Source organism: Zea mays, chromosome 6 (genome assembly GCF_902167145.1).
Source record: "Zea mays cultivar B73 chromosome 6, Zm-B73-REFERENCE-NAM-5.0, whole genome shotgun sequence".
Classification (NCBI taxonomy): domain Eukaryota; kingdom Viridiplantae; phylum Streptophyta; class Magnoliopsida; order Poales; family Poaceae; genus Zea; species Zea mays.
Genome location: NC_050101.1, coordinates 97,533,792 through 97,551,519, shown reverse-complemented (window position 1 = coordinate 97,551,519; position 17,728 = coordinate 97,533,792). Strand labels below are relative to the sequence as shown.

The 17,728-nt window shown below is 42.7% G+C and overlaps 1 protein-coding gene and 1 long non-coding RNA gene across 2 annotated transcripts in view; both read right to left on the bottom strand.

Moving 5' to 3' along the window:
• Positions 1-17,728, bottom strand: part of LOC118472300 (uncharacterized) — a 41,216-nt gene that overhangs the window by 23,024 nt on the left and 464 nt on the right. The window contains exon 2 of the mRNA XM_035960285.1: positions 14,590-14,635. Coding sequence (XP_035816178.1) covers positions 14,590-14,635 — 46 coding nt within the window. The remainder of the gene's footprint in view (positions 1-14,589; positions 14,636-17,728) is intronic.
• Positions 5,421-5,852, bottom strand: LOC109940338 (uncharacterized). Its single transcript, XR_002263125.1, has 2 exons — positions 5,813-5,852; positions 5,421-5,717 (listed from the first exon to the last, which is right to left on the bottom strand). It is a non-coding gene; the product is annotated as an uncharacterized lncRNA (long non-coding RNA).

Genomic DNA, 17,728 nt, shown 5'->3' with positions numbered 1-17,728 from the left:
TAGTCTATAAGTTCTACAGGTGCCAAAGGTTCACAATAAGCCAATAAAAAGACCAAGAAAAGGGTTCAAACAAGAGAGCAAAAGACAACCCGGAAGGCACATTGGTCTGGCGCACCGGACTGTCCGGTGTGCCACCGGACAGTGTCCGGTGCACCAGGGAACTCGACGCCCAACTCTTCACCTTCGGGAATTTTTAGAGGAGCTCCGCTATAATTCACCGGACTGTCCGGTGCACCACCGGACAGTGTTCGGTGCCCGAAGGGAGAGCAACTCTGAACTCGCCAGCTTCGGGAATCCGCTCCGCTATAATTCACCGGACTGTCTGGTGAGTCACCGGACAGTGTCCGGTGTGACAGCGGAGCAACGACTACTTCGCGCGCAACGGTCAACTGCAACGCATTAAATGCGCGCCTGCACGCGCAGAGGAGTAGAGCACGCGCGGATGGCACACCGGACAGCCTACAGGGCCTGTCCGGTGCACCACCGGACAGCCAGGCGGGCCCACAAGTCAGAGCTCCAACAGTCAGAACCCAACGGCCAGGTAACGTGGCTGGTGCACCGGACAGTGTCCGGTGGCGCACCGGACTGTCCGGTGCGCCCGTCGACAGCAGCCTCCACCAACGGTCAAGTTTGGTGGTTGGGGCTATAAATACCCCAACCACCCCCACATTCAAGTCATCCAAGTTTTCCATCTTCCAACTACTTACAAGAGCTCTAGCATTCAATTCTAGACACAACCAAAGAGATCAATCCTCTCCCAAGTCCGAAATTACTCCAAATCAAATAGTGACTAGAGAGAGCGACACTTGTGTTCATTTGAGCTCTTGCGCTTGGATTGATTCTTTTCTTTCATATTCTTTCTTGTCATCAGAACTCAATTGTAACCGAGGCAAGAGACACCAATTGTGTGGTGGTCCTTGCGGGGAAGTTTGGTTCCCGTTTGATTGAGAAGAGAAGCTCACTCGGTCCGAAGGACCGTTTGAGAGAGGGAAAGGGTTGAAAGAGACCCTGTCTTTGTGACCACCTCAACGGGGAGTAGGTTTGCGAGAACCGAACCTCGGTAAAACAAATCCTTGTGTCTCACTTCTTATTCGCTTACGATTTGTTTTTGCGCCCTCTCTCGGACTCGAATTTATTTCTAACGCTAACCCGGCTTGTAGTTGTGATTAAGTTTGTAAATTTCAGATTCGCCCTATTCACCCCCCTCTAGGTGACTTTCACTAGGTTTGCCTCTTCAAATCGTGGTGAGTAGCGTCCTACGCAATGCCCTACGGTTATCGCTTCGTACTTCTGCGATCGGAGTAGACTTTAGGGGCGGCAATCGCTGGTGACGCATGCTCCGGCAATGGTGCCGTCGTCACTGATCTGTGCGCCGCCGGAGTTTGAGCAGTGTCTGGGGCGGGGCGGATTGACCGCCGGATCAGTTCTAGACGGCTTAGATTAGAAATTGCAATACCCCTTCACCGCGTTTGAGTTGTACTGTTGATCGCGAATCGGGCGGTTGTAAGCAATTATTAGTTTATAATAGCGCTGGTCAGATCCTAGACGTGGATCCCCGATCCAACGGTGGTTGGGGAAGCGGGAGCGGGACCTCGGCCGATCTAATCTGGGCGCCTCGTTTCAGATCGGACAGCTGTAATCGGCCGATACCCATTCGGCTGTTACATTTGTATAAGAAACCCTAGGTTTTCTCGGTTTCAACCCGCAGTCCAACCACGGTGCAGTATGAGTCTAGGGTTTACTTACGCCAAGCCCCCTACTGTCTCTGGTAATTGGCGCCCAGTCCAAGGTGTTATAAAATCAGATATTATTAAATAGAAATGGATTTTTAATATGAAAATATTGGCTATAATTTGTTTAATTCATATAAAATGCATACTTAGTCCAAATTAACCCATTCCAATTTCTATAATTTTATAATATTATTGTTTATCCATTAGTGTCACTGTTTTGCCATGAAAGACACATTTAATTTTATCTCTCACTTAACCTTGTATTAAATACGTAAAACATTTGGAAATTCAGATCTTAAAATCTATAACTCCAAAATTTATGATTCATGTTTCTAGGATCTTATTTTAATGTGTAGATTATTATTGTGTATTTTATTTACATGTTGGGTGTGATGTTAATTTTGCTATACTATGTATGTATTGTGTTGATGCGAGTATACGAGCAAGCTACTGTGGATCCTGAGGTCCAGCAGATAGAAGTTGCTGAGTAGGAGCTCATTGAAGGCAAGTTGTGCCCTTGATCACTTATTTTTACCCAGCCATGTTTCTTATTAATCATAATGATCTGCATAGGTTAGTTTTGATGGGATCCAATAGGTTACCCCAGTTTTGGCTATCTTTATACCTTGTTTTGCCACTGAATATTTTTGGGTAGTGCTTGCTATTGCTTATTTTGGTTCTGGGTATGGAGATACATTATTCATGATTACACTTTCATTCTCTGTTTATTGTTACTGTTCATGTTAAGATTATTATGTTAAGGGGAACATGGAGCGAACACTAGGGAAAACAGTGCTACCACAAGGGTAGTATGGGATGCCCTTGGCTGATTAACTAGGAAAGCTAGTAGATGACTACCTTACCCGATAGGGGCAAGGGCAGTAGGGGAGTGGTTAGTGTAGGGAGGTCCTTGGGTTGATTTTGCTGCGATGGCGGTCAGGCGAGGGATCCCTGCCTCGCCTCCTCGGTAGAGGTGTATGGGATTGGCCGTCTCTTGGCAGATGGGTAACATGACTTGTGGGTAAAGATGTGCAACCTCTGCAGAGTGTAAAACCGGTCATGAGCAGCTCGGACCCTCACATGATTAATCTATGGAATTAAAACTCAATTTATCATTATTCATCGCATTGGGATTATTTTATTATTACTTTTACTTATTATTACTAAGGTTTGGTATTTACTTATACTTAGTAATTGCTAATAAAATTTTGACCAACTTATAAAAGCAATGCTCAGCTTCAACCTTTATTTTGTTGATCAGCCTTACACTTCACATGAACTCCCACCTTTGGGCGAGTTCATGCACATTATTCCCCACAACTTGTTGAGCTATGAATGTATGTGAGCTCACTCTTGCTGTCTCACACCCCCCCACAAGAGAAGAACAAATGGTCGAAGAGGAGCCACCTAACACTGAGGCATTCGACTTGATCTTGGTGGCGTCTCCCAGTCAACTTTGTGGCGCCAGGGAATAATATTTAGTTCGCTTTATTTTATCATTTATTTTTGTAAGACTTCCGCTATGTAATAAGTACATTTATGATAATTATGACATTTATCTCTATGCACTCTGTTATTATATGTGTTGTCTTCTCTGGCGCATATATGAGATGCACCCGGCTTTGTTCCTTAAATCCCGGTGTGACAATACTCTCCTACAATTAGTAATATAACTTAAACCAATCAAGAAATAAAAAAGCAGGCCACATAATAATGATGCTTTTGATAGAATTAGTAGGATCAATAAGTACCTTTGCCAGTGCCACTTTTCTTTTTCTTCCCTTTTCTCTTTTCGTGGGATATGGTTGATCATTTATTATTCAGTATATATTGTGATGGCAAAAACAAAATATCTTTTATGTTAAAGACTTTAAGGGCATGCTTGCATGATATACCTATAGATTCGAACTTTCTGCACAAACAACTAATTGTCATATCTGCAGTGTAAAATCAAACTAATGCTCCAAGAGAAGATTGCATCTGTGTAACCATGTATGTCAATATTGACCCCTCGTCGTGCAACAATGGGCCGGTTAATAAAAATTGATCCTTAAATTCTGTCTCAAACTCTAAAAATATTATCCTTGTATATGATTCGGTCGCAGTCTTCAACATAGGTAATTTGGGCTATAAGTAGCCAGAATCTTTTGTCGTGAATGAAAATATGCATTCACCTCATTTGCACGAAGACTAGCAAATACCTTCTCACATTCTACGAGGAGCTCCGAAAGACCCAATTTCCTATGAAATCTTTTATTGAAACTTTATTCATCCCTCAACGCATTTAGGTTTGACATCCATACATTATCCTCAAGATCGTACTCCCTCAACAAGTCATGCCTCTTTTTATTGAAGTAAATCTTTGATCTTTCTTCATATAGACAACTCTTAAAATCAGGCATAAACTTTCGATGATGCTTCTGAATAACATGCCCAAGATGTTTAGCAACAGTGAGTTAAATATGCCATAAAAAAGGCGATGACTAGTGTTAAGGAATACATAATCTAGCAAGTGTCTTGTCGTGCTCTTTCTATTGGTGAATCCGATCCCGCCAGCATAGTTATTGTACATGTCATAAGCGGTGTCCTCTGAATCAAAAGCCATTCCAACTTTAGGAACAACTGATGTACGACTGATATTATTATTCACCTGTTGTATATGGGTTCAGAAAACATAATCTAACAATCTCATACATGACCGAACAACCTCAATAAAAAATAATATATGTTCACAGAAATACATCCTTACTCGTGTTGCTTGACTCCTTGTAACACCCAAAATTCTATTTTTGGGATTTATAAACGTTTCTTCAAAAGATTGAGTTAAAATGGCTTTCAATAATAAATTACTTTCTCTATAAAGTACATTTTTCTAAATTAAGTCAATAGTAATGTAAAAAATGAGGTAGTTCAAAATTTAGATTCAAATCCTGAAACTAAAGTTTAAGTTGAAAGCAATAACTAGAAGAAAGATTTTCATTCTATTCATTATTTCCTTTGTAACCTTTAACACTTTTTAAAAGTATTTTAAGTAAAAGAATCCCTGGTAAAGATTATATATTTCCCCTATATAAGTAAGGTAATGGACATTCTTTTCTTTATGGTTGTTAACTTCAAATTTGATCACATACTCAAAAGTAACATTTTCCTAAAATGAAACAAAATGTGTGTATGGCATATTATGAGCCCTTCACTACAGTAAACGGAACAACGTCCGACGGCCAAAACCGTCGGACATAAGGATTAAACCGTCGGAAATAGGTTATCTCCGACGGCAAAGCCTTATCTCCGACGGCTTTAAGCCGTCAGCGATAATTCGTCGGAAATAGTGCAATGTCCGACGGCTGCCGTCGGACATAAGCTATCTCCGACGGCTGCGTGTGCCCGTCGGAGATAACAAATCCCAACCGTTTTACCGGTCGGTATGTGGGCCCCACAGGATTAAGTCTGACGGCCCGTAGCTAGGCCGTCGGACATAAGCATCCCTTATGTCCGACGGTATTTAATGCCGTCGGACATAACACAGGGTTATGTCCGACGACTACCACTAGGCCGTCGGACATAACAAATTACAGAATTTACACAAAATTCTGTTTTTTAAAAAATCTGACATTTACAAAACAAAAACAGATTCATGCACATATACACATTCACATTCACAATCACAAATATACACATTCTAATAAGTATTCACAATCACAAATATTCTCACATAAATATTAACATTCACAAATTTAACATCAACATATAGGTTCGACGGTTGTTGCAAACTGAAATTGTGTCTCACAAACAAGTGTTGCAAAGTGTTTCATAAATAAACATCATGACACATCAATCATATCCATCGTCTGGATGGTTCGAGTAGCCACCTCCTCCGGCTGGACTCTGCGTGGTGAAAAGGTTGTTGACCCACGAATGTGTTGTGTCGTCTTGCCCAGACCCATCTCCAGGTGCGGCAACTGAAGCGGGTGGTGTCTGAAATCCCTATAACACAAGCACATGAAATAGTAAACACTCAGTTGTTCATTTAAACACATAAGACATCTATGAACATGTCACACACGCATATGTGTACATACCATAGGGAATTGTGACGGAGGCAGAGGCGGAGGTGGAGGCGCCAACATTGGCATTGGCAGTGCAAAGTCCGGAGGCGGCATCCCATATGTCGGCATCGGGACGCCCGCTTGTTGGGCTAGTTGCTACAAATTATATACAAGTCATTGTTGAACAAACAAGATACACATCAAGTGTTTTGCAAAATAAGCTACAAAATGTTACTTCAACTTACCGAGAGAAGAGCTTGATTTTGGGCCTGGAGGCTTGCATAATACTCGTCCCTCTTCTTCTGGTACTCGGCTTGTTGTCTCTGGTATTCAGATTGTTGCCTCTGGTACTCCAATTGTTCCCTCAAGACTGATTGATGGTACTCTGCCTGTTGACGCAACACTGCAAGCTCTATCTCATGGGCTGCTGATCGTGAACGGGACGACTATGAAGACGACGATGTGGATTGTCGTCCACGGCGTCTCAGCTCTCTGGAATCAATCGTAGAATCAAAAATACCCAACCTACAAGAGTGAACCATGCACTTAGTATAGTAACTCATGGCTCAGTTGAATCGCAAGCATATGATGACAATTTTGAAAACCAAATCAAATAATCTCACCGTCCATGGGCTTGTCCTCCTGCGCTAGCATATGCTGCCTGAGGGTCGATTGGCTGGCTCCTCCAATCGTACTCCTCCCCATGGCGTTGAACCATCTCCTGCCCATACGAAGCCTGGAGGCAAACAATATCAAATATAAGTGCATAACCCCTATGCCCTTGCAAACAATATCAACACACATAATAGAGTATCAAAAACTCACTAGACGGTCGGTGGCCGTCTGAGTGCATAACACATCAGGATTCTGAGGATCAGAACCCCTATGCCCTTGCATATACACCTCCACATCCGTGGGCGTACGGCCGGATTTGACTTCCTGTACATAAAAGTTATAATGACACATTTCTATGTGATTCAAAGTTACGACAAACTGTGACTTACCATTCGCTTAGCCAAGCGCACATGACCATCACCGCCGTAGTTGTGGAACGACTCAGTCCCACGGTTTCCCCTGTTCCTTTCGGAAATGGCACGAAACTCAGGGGAAGCCCACCATCTGCACAATGCCCAATAACCGTCTGATCGGGTGGCCATCCACGGCACCGACACCTACATGAAATTTTTTAAATAAAGCAAGCAAATACATGGCTTTGTGCGATATGAGAGGCAACAACCTGTTTACCTCTAGGTATTGCTCCTCCGTCAAGTAAATTGATGACCACTCGGCCTTTGTATTTGGCATCGGTCGATCATCATCATTTGCTCTGTACCATGCCTTTATAGCCTGAATTCGTGCATAGTACATTGCATCTGCAACGACATCGTTCGCGTTAAACTCAAACACGTAACGAGCGTTCATATCATATGATCCATCGTCCGGCAACTTGTACCGTTTCTGCAAAAACCATAGTGTTATCATAAAAGCAAACATATATGGAATAACTAAAATAGTATAAACAAGTCATACCCAGAATGCATCCCAAACTAGTGCCTGTGTGTTGCCAAACGTTCTACAGACACCATAGCGATAATGCTCCCAAGTGGTGGCGGGGACAGACTCGCCAGTAGGCAAAGTCACAACACCAGGCCAGTGCAGACGAACAAGATTACCAAGAACCATGTTCACCTGCCTGTAGTGTCCTGTGCTTGTGAACGAGTCGTCGATCCAAGTCCTGCAAACAGAAATCAATGTAGAAATTAAAACATAACTTTCAATAACATTTAAGCAAAGATATGTCACTCACTTTCCACTAGGCTTTATCACAACCCGAGATTCGGGTGGAAGCTCTGGAGGTGGTCCAACAAAATGCAGCTTCCTCGTTCTCTTAACTCGAGAAGTTCCAGACCCAGCTGCAGAATCTCCACCAGCCCCAGAATCCCCACCAGCGTCGTCTCCAGCATCATCTCCAACATTATCTCCACCATCATCTTCAACATCATCTCTTGCATGATCCTCTACCACTGGTTCCTCAATTTCAGCATCCTATGAAACAAATAACTTACATCATACAATATTAAGTAACTCAAATAATGTAATTTAACAACTAACTTACATCTTGTGGAGGCAAATGTTCTGCCAGCGCTCTCTGTCTGCTCATGGTAGAACCTGTGCCCTGAAAAACTGAATCCTCACCCCTCGAGCTGCTCCTCGAGCTACTCCTCGACCCAAGCAAACTATGAGCTAAAGACTTCATTTTCTTTGACATCCTATTTTAACAAAAACAAGTTAGTACATAAATCGACAATAAAATAATAAAATATGCAATAAAATCATGATCCATACTCGTCAATCGTAATCGTAATCAAAATCAGGATCTAGTTGCTTTCGTCGATTTAATGGACGCCAAGTAGCTTTCTTCTTTCTCGTCACTCGTTTTCTTTTTGGAGGAACCTCTACATCATTTTGATCGCCTAATAAAGATTCTTCCAACATTTCAGTTTGTACATTAAACGTGCTTGTAAGTTCTTCATCTTGGAAAATCTCAGCAGCCCCCACTTCCTGCTCGATTTGACTTTCAACATAACCAGCATCACCAGGAGCATATAGTCGTTCACGCGGATTAACTTTGTACACTACCCTCCAATCAACCAAACCGTTTTTCTTAGATGGATATGTCATATAATACACCTGCTCGCATTGGTGGGCAAGGATTATAGTGTCGTGGCCTTTTAATCTATCGTTGTGTTTGACTTCCACCATGCCATATTGATTTTCTCGCGTTGTGTTTGACTTCCACCATGCAAGTGCTGATAATGCTTTCACCCATATTTCGTTCCTGGTGCATGACATCAATGTTATGCATTAGAATCAAGGCTTTCATATAAGGGAGTTCCCATAGACCACATTTGTGAGTCCAATTATGCTCGGTTCCATAACCTTTAAAACGATTTCCATGTTCGTTTAGTTTCAAATCATTAAGTCTCGCGAGAATCTCTGGACCACTTAGACGCTTGGGTGGTCCCCTCGTCACAATCGTGTCCTTTTTAAAAGCGTTCCTATCGAACCTGAATGGGTGATCCTCTGGCAAAAAACATCTATGGCAATCGAAGTAACATATCTTTCCACCAAACTTTAGTCGAAAGCATAAAGTGTCTTCAACGCATATAGGACATGTCAAAATCCCATGACAACTCCATCCAGCAAAGATACCATAAGCCATAAAATCATGAATAGACCATAAAAACGCGGCTCTCAGGTTGAACTTCTGTTTCTTGTAACAATCGTACGCCTCGACTCCTTCCCACAAAATTTTCAATTCTTCAATCAGGGGTCTCATCATCACATCGATCTTTGTTCCAGGATGATCCGGACCAGGTATTATAAGACACAAGAAAATAAATTCATATTTCATGCAAAGAGCTAGTGGAAGGTTGTATGGAACAGCAAAGACGGGCCAACATGAGTACGACGTTGCAGTTAGATTGAATTGTGAGAAACCATCTGTTGCCAAACCGAAGCGGACATTCCGCACTTCATCAGCAAAGCTAGAATCAAAAGCATCTAGTGCCTTCCATGCATCTGTATCAGCTGGGTGCACCATGACATTTGGATTCTCACGTACCCCTTCTTTGTGCCACCTCATGTGTCTGGCTGTATTCTTGGAGATAAACAAACGTTTCAACCGAGGTATGAGAGGCATGTAACGAAGCTGCTTACGTGCAATCTTCGTAGTCACGGTCAAACCATCGTCGTTTTCAACCTCAACGAATCTACGCTCACCACATACAGTACACTTCTTCTCACCTGCGGTCTCCTTCCAGAAAAGCATACAATTATTTTCACAGACATCGATTTTTTCGTAGTCCATACCGAGGCCAGATAACAGCTTTTTAGACTGATACATGTCCTTTGGCATCTTGTGATTCTCCGGAAGTACATCACTGATCAAGTTCAAAAGTTCCTTGTAACAGTTATTTGAGAATGCAAACTTAGACTTAATAGCCATAAGTCGAGTCACAAATACAAGGATGGTCACTTTTGTGTGCTCATGCAACGGCTCTTCGGCAGCTTTAAGGAGCTCGAAGAACTTCTGAACCTCAGGTGTAGCTGGATCCTCAAACTCGGTGGGTTGACCGGGGTTCTCCGAATCGACGGTTAGAAACTCATGGCGTACATCGTCAAGCATCTCTTCCATCCTATCGTAGTCCTCCTCTTCATGTGACTGAACTTCTGATACAATACGAGGGGGTGGGTCCTCACCGTGGTGCACCCACACCTCATAGCCTGGCATATAACCGTTCTTGCAAATATGTATCGACATAGTCCTCCTGTCAAGGAAATTAATGTTCCGACACTTGCTACAAGGGCACCTAACATCGGTTCCAGTCTCTGACCGAGCAAAAGCATGGTCGAGAAAAGCATCAGTCTTGGCCACCCACTCACTTGATAGAGCACCTCTTTTCTTCCAACCTTCATACATCCATCGACGATTCTCCTCCATACTAGATACGAGACGTTAACTTGATTAGATAAGTAATGCACGGGCCATCCGTTTTTACGAAGAAATCACGCCCCTACATCTGTAGGAAAGGATAGGTCCTAAACCCACCCAGGAGTGACCGACGAGGCCGTGTTTATGACAAGACATGTGGTCGTGCGAAATTTCGGCAGCATAACCCCGTTGTTCTCCAATCGCACGCCTAAAAATGGTGCAATTGGAGAACAGAGAGGTTATGCTGCCGAAACTAAGCAGGAGCACATGCTTTTGTCATAAACACGGACTCTGTCGGTCACCCCGAGGCTGTCCAATAAAGGGACAATTCCGGCCCAACATACCTCACATGCGTCGCTTGTAAGGTGTGTTGGGCCGAAACGGGTGACGCCTAGGTTTCGTTTGTTCACACTACGATACACTATGATTAACTATAATCATCGTGCATTATTAAATAATTAAACTAATAAACCACAATACAATATTACATACGAAATAACATTGTTATAGATGACAAATCATATAAAATGGCATTATTTCCGAGGGCATAATAATTACCCTCGGAAATTAAAAATTTAAATTATCTAAAGTACCACTAAATAAACTAAAACAAGCTACTTTAATTACGTAATCAAATTTTGGTCGTCGGACATAACAAACTAAACAATCAAATGCATTCATACATACAATTCTAATCAAATACATTAATACAAGCATACAATTCTAATCAAATAAATTAATACAAGCATACAATTTTAATAAACAAAATTGCTAATTAAGTATACTCACTTAGCGGGCGTGGGGAGCCGGCCGGCGACGGGCGCACGGGGCCGTTGGCCGGAGCACGGGGCGGCGGCCGGAGCACGGGGCGGCGGAGACCGGCGAACGGGGCGGCGGCGGCCGGAGCACGGGGCGGAGCTCGGGGCGGTGGCCGGAGCACGGGCCGGACCACGGGGCGGCGGCGGCGGGAGCACGGGCGCGGCGGGCGTGGCGGCGACCGAGCGCGAGCGGCGGCTATGGTGGCGGCGACCGAGGCTGTGCGGGACGGCGGCGGCGGCAGAGAGAAACGGCGCGCGGTGAAATGAAAGCCGCGCGGGTCCGATCCGCGCGTTAAAAAGCCTTATCTCCGACGGCTAGGTACGGGGCCGTCGGAGATAACCTTATCTTCGACGGCTCGGTACGAGGCCGTCGGAGATAAGCGCTATTTCCGACAGCCGGTTGTGGCCGTCGGACATAACCTTATCTCCGACGGCTAGGTACGAGGCCGTCGGAGATAAGGAGGCCGTCGGAAATGCTCTGTTTTACTGTAGTGCTTGCCTAAACAAAGGAATAAAATAATTAATAGAAATATATATATATATAATTTGCATTCATGCCGAGATTTTGGATTGTTGCATTTGAACATAAATTTGGAGTTTGGATTTTTATGTGAATTTAAAAAAACTGATAACAGAACAAATAGAAAAAACAAAACGAAACCAACTTACCTAATCTAGCCACTTAGATTCATGGCACAGTCCCTTTCCCACCCCACGTGACGCATGCCCACATGGTCCACCTATCGGCCCAACTCAGACCCCGCCGCAGAGGTGCATTCGTGAAAAGTCATAACCCCAGTGTCCTCTATCCTGTGTTGCCGCCATGTGGGCCTGTCTGTCCAGCGTCGTCCTCATCCCTTCTCTGATACAACAAACTCCCAACAAACTCGTGTCCATGCCGTCCTTATCTCCTCTACCATGAATCTCTGATGTAGATATAAACGGCCCCAGGCATCGCATACCCCCCCCCCCACACACCTCCTTCATTCGTCGCTAGGCAGCCTCGCCAGCCCTGGACGCGGCAGTCCTCACTAGGAAGCTAGTTTCCGCCACCGGTGCCACCGTCGCAGGGAGGAAGAGCGGAGAACGCCGCTGCGCGTGTTGCATTGTCAAAAGGGATCTCGGCAACAAGCCTAGGAGTGTCGCCCGAGCTCTCCGCGTGCGTTCAAAGCTTCACCGGGGTGGAGTTGATGCTAGGGGACCTCAAAATTGCTCAACGGAGCAATTCCTCCGCCGTGTGCCACCTCATGTCGTGAGTCGTGCAACCACCACCGCAGTTTCGGGTAAGGATCCCTGCACCCGATTCAGATCATGATCCTCTCCGCTTCATACGGGCTTATCCGCGACTGTGTTAGGGCATCAGCGCGCGGGAGCATCAACTCCGGCGATGGCAAAGGAAACAAGGGGACTCTCTTTTCTGGAAAAGCATTCTGGAAGTAAAAGAGGTGTTTTACAAAAACTGCAAAAGAATCATTGGAGATGGTAAATCAACCAGTTTTTGGAATGATTGTTGGTGTGGGAATACTCCTCTCTCGGTAAGATTTAAAAGACTTCATGATTTATCTCTTAATAAAGAGATAAGTGTAGAAAAGGTGATAAGTACGAATTCTGAATCCTTAACCTTTAGAAGGAGGCTAGTGGGAGCTGGGGCTGACAATCTCAAGGAGATGATATCCTCATATGAGGACATCTGTCTTAATGATTCAAGAGATAATGTTATTTGGTTACTAGATAAAAAAGGATTTTCGGTCAAATCCCTTTACCTTAATTGTCGAAACAATTTGGGTCGGGTGCCTTATATGTTCATCTGGAACGCTAAAATCCCCCAAAGGATAAAAGTTTTCCTTTGGCTTCTTTTGAGAGACAGGATTCTATCCAAGGCAAATCTTAGCAAAAGGAATTGGCAAGGAAACATCAATTGCACTTGGTGTGATTGCCTAGAAACTACGCAACACATCTTCTTTGACTGTCAGATAGCGAAGTTTACATGGAGAGTGGTGCAGATGGTGCTACATCCCATTTGTATTCCCATGAATCCCAGTGAGATGTTTAGCCACTGGCTCCATCTATTCAATAAACGAGACATGAATTTGTTGACAGTGGGATGTAGTGCAGTTCTTTGGACTCTTTGGAAAATAAGAAACGAAGCTTGTTTTGATGATAAAAGAATAGTTAATACGTTAGACATCTTTATATTGTGTTGTTTTTGGATGAACTCATGGATTTTATTACAGAAAAAATCGGCAAGAAGGATGCTGGAGGAAAGAAGCAATCAGATCAGGAAAATGGCTAGTGAGTTCTTCAGTCGAGCTTGGGGATGGTCTCCAGTTGACAGGAGGCTGACGCAGTGATCGGTTGAGCGGGGGATCTTTTTTGGCGATGATGCTTCTTTCTGTTCTTGAACCTAGAGACTCTTTTGGCTATTATATCAGGATGTCGGTCTGTAATAATGTCTTGGTTAAACCCCCTTTCTTGTCTTAGTCGTCTTGGTTTGGCAATAGATTTTGGGTCAGGTCTGATAATAGATGTTGCTGGATTAGTTGCTGAGCTTTTGTTGCCAATTGCTTGTTTTGGCTAAGACATTTCTGGTGTGTGTCTGTATGTGTTTCCTGTTTCTTAATGAAATAGGGGGGAAACCCCTTTTCGTCAAAAAACTCCGGCGATGGCGCCGCCACCTTGTTGGTGCGCGATGCCGCTCTGCTCGACTATGGGATGAGGGTCTTCGGACCGTTGATTCCATCGTGGGCAGTGTAGATTAGAAGGATGAATAACCCTTCGGTTAATTAAATCATGATCGATGATCCAAGGGCTCAGATGTGATCAACGTGTGATCGTATTACGAGCCGTGGATCCCTGATCCGGTGGCCCGTGTTGAATACCAGTTCATAACGTTAAGGGGCTTTTAATCTGGACTGTTGGTCTACAGATCTATGGTCCATGGTGCATGCAACCGATGTGGTTGTGGCGTTCTTGCGTAAGAAACCCTCGGAGTTTTATAAAACCAACCTGCGATCCTTCTTTGCTGAAACTGCTCACAAGCAAGTCCCTAAAATTCACAAGTAAGTCATTGGTACTCGACTTTAATATGAAATTAATATTAAAATAGCCTTAAAACTTATAAAATCCATATTTTCTTCATATTAACTCTGATTTAGTCCGTTCAAGTTGCGTTATCTTTGTAGTAATGTCATCTACCCCTTAGTAAACCTTATTTTACTATTTAACATGTCCTCAAAATTAAATATTGATTTGCCCCATGTTTACTAGATTAGCTTTTCTAAAACAAAGCTAAATTGTTCCATCTATAATTTGATTAAAATATAATCCTTAATCAAGTTATAACTTAGATTAAAGTTGAATTAGCTATTTCCTTAATATCTTTTCTCATATGATTTACATTCATCAACATATAATATAGTTATTATTATTTAATCACGAAAATCTTCCGAAATTCATATCGTAACTCCGAATTTATTGTTTCTTGAACCCACGATGGCCTCGAAAGCGTGGAAGAAAGGCCTCCACCTTCGCAGGGGAAGCCCGCTGTCCTCGTGCCGTGGTAGCGGCGGTGGATGTAGGCAAGCCGGTGACGACGAGTAGAGTCAGGGGGTGCGAGCAGTGGACGAGCGGAACGGGTGGGTGCAGATAGATTGAACTGGGACTAGGAGAATTGGCACGCCTTGTTATATAGAGCTTAGCTAGCCATTGTCAGTTGCCATGCACGCGAATAGATAGAGACCGATAGATACTAGCATCGATCTAGACACGGGGACATGCATATGCTAGCTCCACGAGCCCTATGCATGCATGAGTATTGAGTAGTATAGTCTCTTTCGGACCCAGGAGTGAAACTTAAAAAGTTATACATGGATTCATTAGTCTAATTAAGTTTAACGGGCCAAAGCCCAAATAAAACACCATGCACGATACGTAACAGAACGGAAATCTTGTCGCACGATGCCATTCTTCAAGTAGGCAATTGTAGTGATGAAATAAATAATTATTCAAATATCAATTTTTTTATTACGAACAAATAGGATATAGAATCCTCTATGCAAATTTGTATTCACGTTTTTAGCATTTAGCTTATAAAGATTTATAAAAGGTAAGACTTAATTTTATCATATATCTTATCAAATATAGATATAAAATTCATATACAAAGTCAGATACAAATACGAATATTTTTCACCTTTTTCATTGCAGGGAGCAAATAACACATCAAATAATTTATACAACATTTTATTCTTGTTTGTGATCATGTTCTTGATAGCATAAGAAAAAATCAACAACAAATTTCATATGGATATTTTAAAATATTAAATTGTCCTAATAATTTAGATATCCACTTTCATCCCTATACAATCATGATATGCTCTGCACGCTCGCAATGTCATCCTTTTCTATGACTATGTGTTGCCCCACCGATGTTGTGTCGATGCTAGCAACTGACTTGCACTTGTGCATGTCCAAATGCGTCCTGGCGCAACAGCATGATTACGGTCGCGCCACTGTGCACGCACACCGCCTGTCATCTCCAGATGGGACATCTAATACAACAGGAAAAGCAGATCGGGCCTTGGGCGCAAATTTCTATCTCGCCCGACGCTGGGCTCGCCCTCGGGCGCAATCTCCATCTCGCCCGATGCTGAGCTCGTCCTCGAGTGCCATCTCCGCCTCGCTCGAGCTCGGCCTCGGCTACCTTCTCGCTGCGAATCCCGCAAGCGACCACTTCGCCAACTGTGGCATAAGTCAGGGAAATCTCGACCGTCGCCTCGGGAAAACTTTCGACTCGCCCGAGCAAGGCTCCAGGGGCGAAGCTATATTGAGTTTAGGGGGTGCAGATGCACCCCCTAAAAATACAGAATTAGTTATAATGATCAAATTTTCACCTTATACGCCTACTGCTCCATCCCCTTACGTGGCCCGCCGGCCACTTGCTGCCTCCGGTCGTTTTGATGGAACCCCTTAGTGTGCAATAGTCTAGCAACGCTCGCGGTCCCGCTCCCTACCTCTCCGGTGAGGCAGTCGTGCCCTGCCAAACCGTCGGCCACCCTGTGCTAGAAAGTGCGGAAGAATGTGGGGCTGTTGCAGCGGTATGAAAAATAGTTTGCATTTTCCAGTGGGAGACTGAGGTGGAAGACGAGGGCACCGACTAGGGATGGGAATCGAATTCCCCGTCGGGTTTTAATGTGTCCCTGTCTTCACGACAAATTTTTTTCCCACAAAGATCTCCACGAATATTTGTAGGGGACATTTCTTTCCCCGCGAGGATAAATCCCTGTTGGGATCCTCGTTTCCGCTTAAATTATAATTAAAATATATTTCATATGTTATTAATCCAAAGCATTATCACTTATACACATTGTCAAATATAAAATCATTATATATATTAAAATAAACACATTTGTATAATGAGTGATCTTTGACAAGGTAGTTATTTATTTTTATTATTAACTATTACATAAAAACATCGTCACGTATAAGTTTAACGGGTCCCATCACCTAAGGACTAATATGGAAAATCCATTTTCCCGAGGGATTTCAATTTTCCTAGGGAAAATGAACTAATTTTCCTTATGAAAATGGAAATCCCTTGAAAAATGAGGTTCTCAAACTAGCCCTAATGGAAGAATTCTCCGCGGAGAATCGGGAATCGGATCTCATTGATCTTTCCATACTCCATATTTCTGCTAAAATTTATTTAACACTAGGTGTATGTGAATGGAATAAAGTGAAATGTAAGGCTATCTTCAACAGTTTACCTATATTCATATCTATATTCAAACTCCAATCTGCAAATAGTACAAAACCGTATTTTGCGTGACTATATGGATGAAATGTTAGATATGGTCTAATGCGTCGATAGATGTTATGAATTTGCTAGATTTTTCGTAGTGGTTATAGCATAGCCTGTTAAACAAGTATTTGGATGTGTGATCACGATGTAATACGAAAGAAAATAAATGGGATCGTTATCAGCTTACTCTATTCACACGAGTAGTTTTATATATTAGAGTGTCGCATCACACTTTTTATGATATAACACCATATTTGTTAGAGTTAATTAGAAATATGTCACTTAAATTTTGGAAAGAAAGATAGAAACTAATTTATTTTAATACCACTTCGTAGCATCAAAATGAACTAATCATCTAATTTGTAAAATTCGTGTGACACATGAAATTTATCATATTTATTATAAAGTATTGTATATGAAATCATGCCAACTCAATTCCAAGACATGGGAAAACTCATGAAATCGTCATTGAAAGTAATTTTTTTATCTCCATTTATTTTATACATTTCTATTAATCATTTAGATGTAATTTTTATTGTCATTGTAGTCTATTTATTTTTCCAATTTTTATAACCTTTTTCAAAGTTTCAAAGTTTTGGATGATTTCTTTTTTAAAAAACTGCTAGAAAATCGATATCGATCTGGTCCGTTAACAAGAAACTAGATCGGTTTACCGGTTTTCGACCGGTTTTGTAATGCATGCTGCCACCCAAACCCTGTACTCAACAGTTGATCACCAACAGTCAATCAAATATTTTCTCTTTGGAATTCTTTGTAACCACACACTTGGAATGAACCTCTCGAATTCCTTTTGCGATAATACAGTTGAATCCATTT